Genomic DNA, 12991 nt, shown 5'->3' with positions numbered 1-12991 from the left:
CCACCCCTCCCAACTACTCCATCATCCAACAAACACCTCCACTCTCTGCCTCACCTCTCCCATCCAACCCCCCACCGGCACTGAAGATCTGCAAAGAGGATGTGAGTCGGCTCTTTCAGAGACAGAAGATCAGGAAGGCGTCGGGCCCAGACGGTGTGTTCCCCGCCTGCCTGAGGGTCTGTGCTGACTAGCTGGCCCCCCTCTTCAAGCAGATCTTCAACCGATCACTGGAGCTGTGTGAAGTCCCTTCCTGCTTCAAGCGCTCCATGATCATCCCGGTCCCCAAGAAATCCTCCATCACAGGATTAAATGACTACAGACCCGTCGCCCTGACGTCGGTGGTCACGAAGTCCTTTGAGAGGCTGGTTTTGACCCATCTGAAGGACATCACAGGGCCCCTGCTGGACCCCCTGCAGTTTGCCTACCGTGCAAACAGGTCGGTGGATGATGCAGTAAATATGGGACTGCACCATATACTGCAACACCTCCCCAGGCACATATGCAAGGGTTCTGTTTGTGGACTCGGCATTCAATACGATTATCCCGGAGGTTATTCAACCCAAACTCTTCCAGCTCACCGTGCAAGCCCCCACCTGCCGGTGGCTGTCCTGACAGACAGGACGCAGCAGTTGGGGCTGAGAAAAATCATATCCAGCACCCGGACTATAAGCACTGGTACTTCCCAGGGATGTGGGCTTTCCCCTCTGCTCTTCTCTCTCTACACCAATGACTGCACCTCAGGGGACCTATCTGTTAAACTCCTGAAGTTCGCAAACGACACAACGGTCATCGGCCTCATCAGGAACGGTGACGAGTCTGCGTACAGACGGGAGGTTGAACAGCTGGTCCTCTGGTGTGGTCAGAACAACCTGGAGCTGAACAAGGCCAAAACTGTACAGTAATGACAGTGGACTTCAGGAGGAGCCCCCCAACACTACCCCACCTCACCATTCACAACAGCACTGTTTATGCGGTGGAGACCTTCAAGTTTCTCGGATCCACAATCTCCCGGGACCTGAAGTGGACCACCAACATCAACACCATCCGCAAAAAAGCCCAGCAGAGGCTGTACTTCCTGCGCCAGCTCAGAAAGTTCAACCTGCCTCAGCAGCTGCTAATCCTGTTTTACTCCGCCATCATCCAGTCTGTCCCCTCTGCTCTTCCATCACTGTCTGGTTTGGATCGGCCACCAAACAGGACAGAGTCAGACTCCAATGGATCGTCAGGTCTGCAGGGGGAATTATTGGCTCCAGCCTGCCCTCCATCCTGGACCGCCAGAGTCAGGAAGCGGGCTGGAAACATCACTGCAGACCCCTCACACCCTGGACACAAGCTGTTCCAACTCCTCCCCTCTAGAAGGCGCTACAGAGCACTTTACGCCAAAACCACTAGACACAGGAACAGCTTCTTCCCACTGTCCGTCACTCTGATGAACAGTTAACCAGACTCTTCCATCTGCACTATCTGCACTGTCTTTAATTGATTTAATTACTGTCTTTTTTTATATTCATCTGCATTCACAACACAATTTACTTGCGTGAGTTTACACACCGGACTATTTGTGATAGTTCGCTTCATTCCCAACTTTTTACTGTTAATGTTATGTTGAAAAAGGCAACATACTATAATCCTCCTTGTCTTTTAAACAATATATCAAAAATGGCATAGCGAGAAAAATTGGTCCCGGAGAGACAGAGAGACTTCTGATAAGATATCAGGGTGGAGCAACTCACGCATCAGCTATAATCAATTATTGGGGCGTGACTGGAGTCTCCACTTGACGACTATTATCATTTTGACATAATATAAACATCCATAAACATTACCTCGTCCAGTTCAAATTGCGTGGAGAACCTGCTGGTGACGCCCCTGATCAGCATGGATTGGTACCTGGAGACAAAACATGAGAGACAGTTTTTAGTGCGGTGCAGATCAACACCACAAGGAAACACAGCCTCCAAGACGACCACAAGAGTGGAGTCAACGCGTCTCGTTTCAGCTCGGTGGACATAATGCAGTAAACAAGTATAAACTGGATTATATTCTGAAAGAAACTTGAGGAAATGATTCATACTGATGTCAAAATGCATATTAATTAAAAGAGAACCCCTGTGATCACTTCATCTAAATCAATCTTCGGTGTCACTGTGTGCTTTAGAAACGAAGCCCTGTCTGTTTTGTGTATATAAACTTTGATAGCTGCGACAGCTACAACCTCCTAGGAGGAAACGGGACGCTTTCCACGACGGTGAGCCGAGCGGTGTTGCTACCGGTCATCACCAGGTTTGCAGTCTTCACACCGTGAAGCATCACCGGGTGAGATCGTTAACATTGTTTCCTACAGGAGCAGCATATCCCGCGTTAGCGGAGAGCGTCCCGGCTAATTAATGGAGTGCTAACGAGAGCGCGTCCGCTTGGTTGCGCTAGATGCTACACCGTCGCGGCCGGCTTTCAGGTAAGTCCACAGTAACACAGAGTTCCCGCTGTAGTGACTGCTAGGACACCAGGAATCACAGTTGCCGTACTGGTGAGGAGAGTGCTCTCGCTCCCCCCAAATAGACAGACTGTGCACGTCCTGTCGCCACGGGACCAGCCTCCACAGTAGCGCAGTGCTCCCGCTGTAGTTGACTGCTAGGACGCCAAGAGTCACAGTTGCTGTACTGGTGAAGAGAGTGTTCTCGCTCCCCCGCCACTAGACAGCCTGTGCCTGTCCCGTCGCCACAGGACCGGCCTCCACAGGACCGGCCTCCATCGTAGCACAGTGCTCAGGCGCTGTAGCTGACTGCTAGGACGCCAGGAATCACAGTTGCCGTACTGGTGAAGAGAGTGTTCTCGCTCCCCCTAACTATGTCGAGCTGTGCCGTCGTCTCGCCACATGACCGGCCTCCACAATAGCGCAGCTGACTGCTAGGACACTAGGAGCCACAGCTACTGTACTAGTGAAGAGAGTACCCTTGCTCCCCCCCACTAGACAGACTGTGCCTTTACTGTTGCCACAGGACCGGTCTCCACAGAAGACAGCAGGAATCACAGCTACTGTACTAGTGAAGAGAGTGCCCTTGCTCCCCCCCACTAGACAGACGGTGCCTGTCCTGTTCCACAGTAGCGGTGCTCCAAAAGGAGAGTGCTGGGACTACTGGTAGGACACCAATAATTGCATAGCGATTAGTGGCTGTCTCTCCGGAGCCGTAGTTATGTTTAACCTTGCCGGCTGCAGGACCTGTATGGCTCCTCTTCAGCCTGAAGACGGCCATGACCTCTTCCCCTCCTGTCTCGGCCTTGAGCACCTGAGGGAGGGTCTCTCGGAGAACCCATGTATGAACTGCGGCATTATGCCTTATGCAGTAAGGGCCGCTAGTTTGGCAATGGTAGAGCACCTGAGGGGCGGGGCGGACCTCCCCCCCATCAGGACAGCCGGAGCCAGCCCAACCTACCTCATCCGCATGGCACTTACGCGGCAAAATGGGACCTTGAGCGCATGCCACCCATTGAGCCGGCTATTGCTGGTATTCACTGCTATGCCGATGATACTCAACTATATCTGTCGATCAAGCCAGATGAAACCCACCAGGTTGCCAAACTTCAAGCGTGTCTTAAAGACATCAAAACCTGGATGACCTGCAACTTCCTGCTGCTGAACTCAGACAAGACTGAAGTTATTTTACTCGGACCAGAACACCTCAGAAATCAAGTATCTGATGATATGGTTTCTATGGATGGCATCACTCTGGCATCTACCACCACCGTAAGAAATCTCTGAGTTATTTTTGACCAGGACCTGTCCTTTGTCTCTCACGTGAAACAGATCTCAAGGACCGCCTTTTGTCACCTGCGGAACATCTCAAAGATCCGGCACATCCTGTCTCAAAGCGATGCAGAAACATTGATCCACGCATTTGTTACCTCAAGACTGGATTACTGTAACTCCGTATTATCAGGCTGCTCCGGTAAATCCCTTGGATCTCTCCAATTGATCCAGAATGCTGCAGCTCGTGTACTAACGAGGACGCAGAAGAGAGATCACATTACTCCTGTACTAGCTGTTCTCCACTGGCTTCCTGTAAGATCGAGAATCATATTTAAAATACTTCTCCTTACCTACAAAGCCTTAACTGGAGATGCACCATCATATCTTAAGGACCTTATAGTGCCATATTACCCCACGAGAGCATTACGCTCACTGAATGCAGGGTTACTTGTGGTTCCCACAGTGTTAAAAAGTAGGTTGGGGGCTAGAGCTTTCAGTTATCGGGCTCCTCTTCTGTGGAATCAGCTTCCACTTTCAGTCCGGGGGGCAGACACAGTCACCTTATTTAAGAGTAGACTTAAGACTTTCCTCTTTGATAGCACTTATAGTTAAGGCTGTGTCAGGCTTATAGTTAGGGCTGGCTCAGGTTTGCCCTGGTCCAGCCCCTAGATATGCTGCTATAGGCCTAGACTGCTGGGGGACATCTTAGGATACACTGAGCTCCTCCTCTCCTTCTCTTCCTCTTTCGCTCCTCCTCTCCTCTTCTTTCTCTCCTTCTGGATAAATGATTGTCTCTTTAATGCATATTACTAACTCTACTTTCTTTTTCCATGGATTCGTGGCTGCCTGGTCCTCCCCCCTGCTGATGCAACCATAGCCCTGCTGATGCAACTGGCCTGGAACCGGTCCTGCCTACTGCCATGGCCCTGCTGATGCAACCATGGCCCTGCTGATGCAACTGGCCTGGAACCGGTCCTGCCTACTGCCATGGCCCTGCTGATGGAACCGGCCTGGAACCAGGCCTGCCAGCTGCCATGGCCCTGCTTTCTCCTCCCACTGCCCCTGGGATGCCCCTCCTCTCTACCTCCTTCTGCTTAATGGATCGTGGCTATCTGGATCATGGACCATGCTTACTACTCCTTATATGAATAATTTCTGTCACATTCATTGAATGTGCTGTAACTCCGTTACGTTATTCATTCTGGCCACATGACATCTATTGCTTCTGTCCATCCGGGGAGAGGGATCCTCCTCTGTTGCTCTCCCTCAGGTTTCTTCCCCTTTTTTCCCTGTGAAAGGGTTTTTACTATCTTTATTGGGGGAGTTTTTCCTGATCCGATGTGAGGTCCCGGGATTGGGATGTCATGTGTACAGATAGTAAAGCCCTCCGAGGCAAACTTGTATTTGTGATGTTGGGCTGTATAAAATAAACTGAATTGAATTATTGCGTCTCTCATAATTTCCCCCGTTGGAGAATCTGAGGCCGAATGCCAGGTGCCCTCGACCCCAATGTCGGGTCACAGACGACCTGCTTTCCCAGGCTTACAACACGGCAGCACGCATGGGTCGTATTGGTAACTCATTCTCCCATCTCATGCTTGGTCTCTCAGCTGCTGAGCGGCTGCACAGAACCATTACATTATTACATTACATTTAGCTGATGCTTTTTTCCAAAGTGATTTACATGTTTGCTCTATACACCGCAGACACAGCAACGGGGAGCAGTTAGGGGTTAAGTGTCTCAAGGACACAACAACATGGACTGGCGGGGCCCGGGCTCGAACCTCTAACCCTCTGATTGAAAGACAGGCATGCTAACCACTTAGCCACAGTCGCCCAGAACCTGTCAGGAGGACTATTCTGAATGCTAGAGCGCCATCAACCAGCCTATCCAGCTCGCACAGTTTGACCCTCCAATGGGGGAGGAGAGGTCAGGGCTACTGTGCACGGTGCGGGCCCTCATGTCGAGGCCACCACAGGCATATGGCGGTAGGAGCAGTTTTTCGTCTGCTATGGTGGACCTAGGAAGGGCTGTGCCCTTTCTAAACAGCGCCTCTCCCACTGGACAGTGGAGGCCATTGCCTGTGCCTACAGAGCGATCGGCCTTGCGCTGCCATCCGGAGTGAGGGGCCACTCTACCAGGAGTGTCTCCACGTCATCATCTAGTACAACTTTGTTGTACTAGATGATGATTTAGTATGATGATTTACAAGCCATTTATGGTAGTGTTGTTTATTCAAGCGACTCGACCGCACGTTGCTCCAGTGTCAAGAGGTCTCTGGCAACAGTTTGCAACAGTTTTCTAACACGTTAGCTATATCAACTTCATATCAACTATCAAAAGGATGGGGTTTTAAAGAGCTGTAGCCATGAAAAGAATATTTTAGCTCAGAGTTCTCACAATCTAACTGCCGTTAGGTCGGCTTCTCCACCCTGACGAGCACATGTTCTGAGATAAACCGTAAATACGTGTAATTTTTTTGTAAACAAAAACGGCTATATTTGAGCATGAGCATCATGTCTTCCTTTTCAGAATCAGAATCCGTTTATTGCCAGGAATGTTTACACAAACGAAGAATTTTTATTAGAGAGAGAGAGAGAGTCTCCACACGGCGACAACCCAAACGAAAACCTGCAGAGTGTGAGCAGAGAGGAAATGAACGAATGGAGCGTACCTGGCTCGTGGCAGAAGGTGCATACATTTTCCAGTTCATATTGGTGAAACCCGACTACACAATCTCATATGCTACTTGGTCATGACTCAAAAATAAACCAAGAGTCCAAATAGTGACCTACCCCTTGACGTACTCCCAGTTTGCTCTGATAAAGTTCCAGGCCAGCGCCTGCCCCGCCACGTTATTAGCGATGGAGACAATAGTGGAACCAACATCCATCAGACGGATCTTCTCAGGGTTCAAAGTGTACTCCAGGTATCTGCAAGATAAGGAAGGATCCTCACTCCATAAAAACAGTGTGGCTGGGATTCCCTCATCACAGGTGTGTCCAAACAGAAATAAGTTATTGTGCACAGTCAGAATAACAGCAACACAATCCTGTGGGTTCACCTGTTGAGCAGCCAGATCTTCTTGGTGCAGGACAGAGCCGCCCGGAGCTGCTCTTTCTCTGGGGTGTCGCTGGTGCTCTTAAACTTGTCCCAGGTGAAATCCCACTCCTCCGTCCCGCCAGCGGCCACAGCTTGGCAGTAGATCACGGAGCGCAGGTTGGGGGGGATGCTGAGTCACACACACACGCACACGCACACACACACGCACACACACACACACACACACACAGTTATTTTGCGCTACATCAGAGGACCGTCTCATTTTGTCTTCTCGGCAAATGAGTTAACACACGTCCATGCATGTATGTGTGGAAGTACGGAGCACATACAGTATACATGTTTAATGAAGAGCCAATGGGCTTCATGCTAGAAGCATTCCTATGAACAGATTGGTTCTTAAGTGGCTTGTATAAGTGATTCAGGAAAACGTTTTAGCAATTTTCTCTTATTTGGAATTTTATCTTTAGTACGAACACAATTTTTTTAAGATTTTCACTAATCGCTTCATTACTTTGAAGAAATTTTGAGTTTGAAAACCCTATTAAAAAAAAAAAAATCATTATTTTGCTGACAATATCTGAACCTCTGCAGTTTAAATTAGATTAACATTCAAAATGTGTTCATATAGCCTAACAATGTCAGCATTTATTAAAATTAGCTATTGATGCCAATGTATAACACTACAATATATAATTTGTATCATTTACAAATATGAACATTGTAAATTATTGACCCTTTCTTTCATCGATGGACTTGTTCTGGTTTTAACAGCACTCTTTTGCACATTTTTTGCACATTTATGCACATGTGGCATTCATCATGTTTATGCCGGTCATTTACACAGTAAACTGAAGTTAGGAGCCTTTGCTGAATGTGACGTGGCTCACTGTACGAAAACAAAGGAAGAAGTTGAGATAAGAATACCTAAATTTTCTTGCATGAGGTCGGATTACTCTCTACTTTAAAGTAAGTGTAAAGGGAGGGAGGTTTAGTCTAACGTCCTCATTTAGTAGGAAAGGGATCATGTTCTCCGTGGTCAGTTTGTGGAATAGAGTGCATGGTCGTCAAAAGATTCTGAGAGCTTTAAAGAAAAGAACCACAATGCCACAACAATGAACACCAGAAAGTGATTAAATGGCACCTACCTTCACTAAATCATCGCTGGAGAGTAAAGCCACAGAACATAATGAAAGCTATTACAGTGAGACAAATAGAGTCATGCGAGTTTAGCATCATTTCAGAAGGTATGAAGAAGAATATTCAAATTCCAAATTAAAAGTACTTATTCAGTAGTGCCTGTACCTGTTCGTGCCGTTGCTGTCCATCCAGTTGGCAAACATCTTTGTAGCCATCGCTATGCATTCTGGGAGTTCATTGGAACACGCCACATCTACGGCAATGATCTGGCTGTACCTGGGAGGGAAGCGTAATTTCATTTTGTATAATAAGTGTGCAAGTAATAAATTATGACAAATTCGATGTTTTGAAAAAAACTTGTGTTGTCAAACTCCAATGTTGAGAATTAAATACAGCATAATTTGGGGAGAAGCAATCGTGGATTGAGTATTTCAAATGGAAACGCCCACTCAGACGTGACCAAAAAGCAGTGTCCTGTGTTACCAAAGGAAGCTAATTAATAAGGTTGTGAACAGGCATGTGCACAGATAGACCCCTAGTGCCCTTTTGCCCTGGATGAGAAAAGTGCCCCTTCTGCTGGAGCACAATTTTTTCTTCATTCATCAGTATTTAAGAATAAAAATGACTCTCTGTCATCAATTCCCCCGAAATGTGTTTTGATATCTGACGGGGCATTTATTTGAGTTCTTGTAAGAATTTCCCCTGACATTCTCCGCGGTGCTCACGAGCCCCCGCCTCCTCCTCCACCTCCTCCTCTTCCTCTTAGTGCTCATGCAGTGCTGAGCGCCAAACGGGTGCAGCTCCTTCTTCTCTGACCCGCAGCATCAGACCAACAGGTAATGACGTGTTTGTGCAATCCCCCGACGTTGCTTGGTGATAAATTAACCATAACAATAGCGCCGCTGAAAACATTACGTCGCAACTGGTCGTTTCCTAAAATAATAAACAAACAAACTCACGAAATCCATGATTTCAAAGCCTTGTCCAGCTGTTTACTGACGTTTGTCATGTTTAATGTCGCTTGCAGAGCCGTTTTCAGTCTTTGCAAAAAGGCCCGTGCAAAAGGCCTTTATTTTGAAGGGAATTTTTAATGCAGCAGAGTGCCGTTTATTCAATTCCTGTCATGTTCATGTAATGTGCTGTAACTCCGTTACGTTGTTCATTCTGGTCACATGACATCTATTGCTTCTGTCCATCCGGGGAGAGGGATCCTCCTCTGTTGCTCTTTTTTCCCTGTGAAAGGGGTTTTACTATCTTTATTTGGGGAGTTTTTCCCGATGTGAGGGACAGGGATGTGGGCAGGTAGAAAATCCACGGCCCGCCACTGTACAGTTACAACCGGCCCTTTGAGGGCGACCATGATGCTGATGTGGCCCGGGGTGAAAATGAGTTTGACACCCCGGCTTTCAGAGTTTTGATAAGTTTTAAGTTAGAATATTTTTTGATTGCATTTGGTTATACAATATGACCTTGTTTTGTCTTTTTTGCCTGCTATTTATTTATTCAATTTGATAATTTGAGTTAGTTTGTTAACCAAAATAAATATACAATGTAAGGGCCTGAGGGGAGGTGTGGTGGATGGAATCTACATTGCAGCCAGAAGGCTCCACCCACTCGTCAGGGATCAAATGTATGACCTCGGTCGGGTAACCAAAGCTTGGCTGATGTCTGACCCACAGGAACTAAGTGTCTTGGAGAGGGTCATGATGGACAAATACATCCGGTCTCTACCATATGAGGCCAAGAAAGTGACCAGTCAGCAGAACCCAGCCAACCTAGATGACCTGGTTAGCCTGGTGGAGAGCCAGAGAGTTACAGCCGAATTACTAAGACCAACGCGAGCAGAGCCTGAGGGGAGCCGTAAATCCAGGGAAGAGGTACCAAGGGCTAGGAGAATGCATGAACTGGAGGGTCCAAGACGAAGGCAACCACCCTCAACAAATGATCCAAGGAGCTGCTTTAAATGTGGAGAGCCAGGCCACATATCTTGGTACTGTCTAGGGAAGGATGAACCGATGCCCACGGCGCCCCTACAGGATACCTGAAGCCAGAAGGGCAGCCATTGAAAAAAGAGGTTCAGAAAATGTTGGCTCTAGGGGTGATAGAGGAATCCTACAGTGAGTGGACCAGCCCAGTTGTCCTGGTCCCTAAACCAGATAACACCCCCCGGTTCTGTAATGACATCCGGAAATTGAATGAAATTTCAAAGTTTGATGCTTATCCTATGCCCAGGGTAGATGAGCTGATCGACTGCCTCGGGGAAGCCCGTTTCATCAGCACCCTGGACCTGACGAAGGGATATTGGCAGGTACCCCTGGCGGAAACCTCAAGGGAAAAGACGGCCTTCGCCACCCCATCAGGGCTGTATCACTACACGGTGCTGCCCTTCGGTCTGCTTGGAGCCCCAGCCACGTTCCAGAGACTGATGGACAGGGTCCTGAAGCCACATCGTGCTTCAGCCACCTGGGAAGACTGGCAGCAGTCCTAGAAGCTCGCCGCAAGGCCGGCTTGACGGCAAACCCCAAAAAGTGCAAGCTTGGTCCGGAAGAAGCCGAATATCTGGGCTACACTATTGGGAGGGGCAACGTGAGGCCACAAGACCGCAAGGTCCAGGCGATCCAGGGCTGGCCAGCCCATCCACAAAGGCCCAGGTAAAGACATTTTTAGGTCTGACCTCATACTATGGTTGCTTCATCCCAAACTTCTCTGCTGTAGCATCTCCCCTCACAGACTTGACCAAAGCCTCCCAGCCAGGGTTAATTGGACAGAAGAAGCTGAACAGGCCTTTAAGGGCCTAAAGGAGGCCCTCAGTTCACAGCCGGTATTGTTGACCCCAGACTTCAGCCGGGAGATGATTGTTCAAACGGATGCATCAAAGATGGGCACAGGGGCAGTACTCTCCCAGGAAGTTAGAGGTGAGGAACATCCCATACATCAGTCGGAAGCTCAACCCAAAAGAACAAGGATATACCACGGTGGAAAAGGAAGCCCTCGCCATAAAGTGGGCACTAGAGCGCCTTCGGTGTTACCTCTGGGGACGCCACTTCACTCTGGTGACCGACCATGCGCACCTGGTGTGGATGGCTAATAAGAAAGACACCAATGCCAAGGTAGGGAGATGGTTCATCTCTTTGCAAGAATTTAACTTTGCTATTGTTCACAGATCGGGAGCCAAGCATGGGAATGCAGATGCTCTCTACCGAAGAGACGCCCTGTGGACACTGGTCGCCCCTTCAAGGCCAGAACTGAAGAGGGGGTGGGGGGGGGGGGGGGTGTAAGGGCCTGAAGGGAGGTGTGGTGGATGGAATCTACATTGCAGCCAGAAGGCTCCACCCACTCGTCAGGAGAGCATTGGGATCAGGTGTGGGACGAGACACACCTGATCCAGATCCCCCTCATCACGGAGGCTTACAAAAGCCAAGGAGGGGAACGGAGCAGGAGGACAGGCGACGAGAGGCTTCTCCTCTTTGTGAAGGTTGAGAATTGAGCCGGTAAATCGGCTAGCGGCCCGGCTAAAAGACGGTAGTTCAGTAGATAACTGATACAGCCCTGGACCGAGCTAGGTTTTGAGTTGTTTTATGCTTGTTTAATTAAAATCCTTTTGAAACCTGCAGAATTGACTCTGCCTGTGATTGCTGCGCTGCCCTAACTCTGGTGTCCTCTGTGCCGTCCTGTTACAATAAATTGAAAATATCCTACTGTGTTGTTTATTATTAGCACTTTTTATTTCATAAATCATTTTGGCGATTGGTGCTCTTTTTTTGGTTTGAGCACCTGCCCCCCAAAATGTCTGTGCACGTGCCTGGTTGTGAATCATGTGACCGGTAGCGCGCTCTGAGTCAACGTCAGCTGTGCTAACTTAAGAAAATAAGTGGAAGGGTTTATTCTGATTTCCTGAAGTGGATTTGTGTGTCAGCAACATTGTCAGTGGAGTCTTGTGAATTTAATTACACCCTAGAGTTCGACAGCTCATATGACCTTGACATGAATCCCAGACTCAATTGTCCTTGATCTCTAACGAATCCGCAACTCCTTGCCTTAAAAAAAAAAAATATGATCAACAGTCAAAATTCTACCAAACCAAGATTCCCCAAAAATGACTCCTCGATTGCTCCCTGAGTTTTTTAAACAAGTATTGTTTGGTGCATTGCCATCAACCCACAGAGTAATACTGCAAATCTTTAGAAAGAGCACGACCTAAAGCATCTAAATCTGAAATAATAATCACAATAAACACACGCATTGACCTGTTAGGAAGCATATTCAGTCCAAAGAACGTGTTTCGGTTCAAGAATTGAAAAACACAATTCTCATTTTCGGGAGAAGAGAAAAAAGAGCGTTGGGTTTATACGGTTAATTAAAGAGAGCAATATAATGGAGTCAGAGTTGTGTGGGAGAGGACTGTCTAACAGCGAGGTATAGCTCAGAAAAAGAAACCTGTGATATTCATGTTCTGTGTGAACGTACTCCCAAAGTTCCCAAAATGATATTGACGTGCGAATTAATTAAAAGAATCACCCAATCAAATGAGTATTTCCCCCTGAAACAACCCCCGACTTCTTGAGAAGTGGTTCCATATAAGAGCACCGCTTATTGGCACAAGTTGTGACAAGCGTGTGCACAACTGCAACAACGCAAACTCACACATCTGCTCTTCATTGCTGCTCTTGGCACAGGACTTTGAGTTTGTAGAACTGCAAAATGCAAACCGGTGTAGTAAACCTGTTGAGGATTAATGGAGGGCATCTTTCCTTACTGTGCGGAGTGATTCTTTGGGACTTGGTAATTGTCTGTGTCGTTCCTGAAGAAGTTGTACAGGCCGCTAACCTGTTCGCGGAGGTACGCCTGCAGGAAGAGAGCAATATATTACTCTTTTTACTGCACATCTGTTTATGATGAGGGACGAACAACAACACTGGCAGCAAGGCTATCGCATCAAGTCTGTTGAATTCAGCTCCTCCATCCAGTACAGCGTAAATTAGTTAGCATTGTAGCAAAGCCAGATATGTCTTTCATTTTGAATATCACAAGTTTAAAAAAAG

General features: G+C 47.9%; 1 protein-coding gene across 1 annotated transcript in view; it reads right to left on the bottom strand.

The window, feature by feature from the left end:
- The window catches only part of LOC306741738 (aminopeptidase N-like), a gene marked incomplete at its 5' end in the record, with an annotated part of 41243 nt that overhangs the window by 1890 nt on the left and 26362 nt on the right, over positions 1-12991 (bottom strand). Inside the window, 5 exons of the mRNA XM_079224054.1 lie at positions 1827-1890; positions 6545-6682; positions 6814-6981; positions 8115-8225; positions 12706-12794. Of these exons, the coding sequence (XP_079080180.1) occupies positions 1827-1890; positions 6545-6682; positions 6814-6981; positions 8115-8225; positions 12706-12794 (570 nt within the window). The remainder of the gene's footprint in view (positions 1-1826; positions 1891-6544; positions 6683-6813; positions 6982-8114; positions 8226-12705; positions 12795-12991) is intronic.

Source organism: Taurulus bubalis, assembly GCF_910589615.1.
Source record: "Taurulus bubalis genome assembly, chromosome: 9".
NCBI classification, from domain to species: domain Eukaryota; kingdom Metazoa; phylum Chordata; class Actinopteri; order Perciformes; family Cottidae; genus Taurulus; species Taurulus bubalis.
Note: the sequence above shows the minus strand (reverse complement) of the source record. Positions and strands in the feature narration are given on the sequence as shown.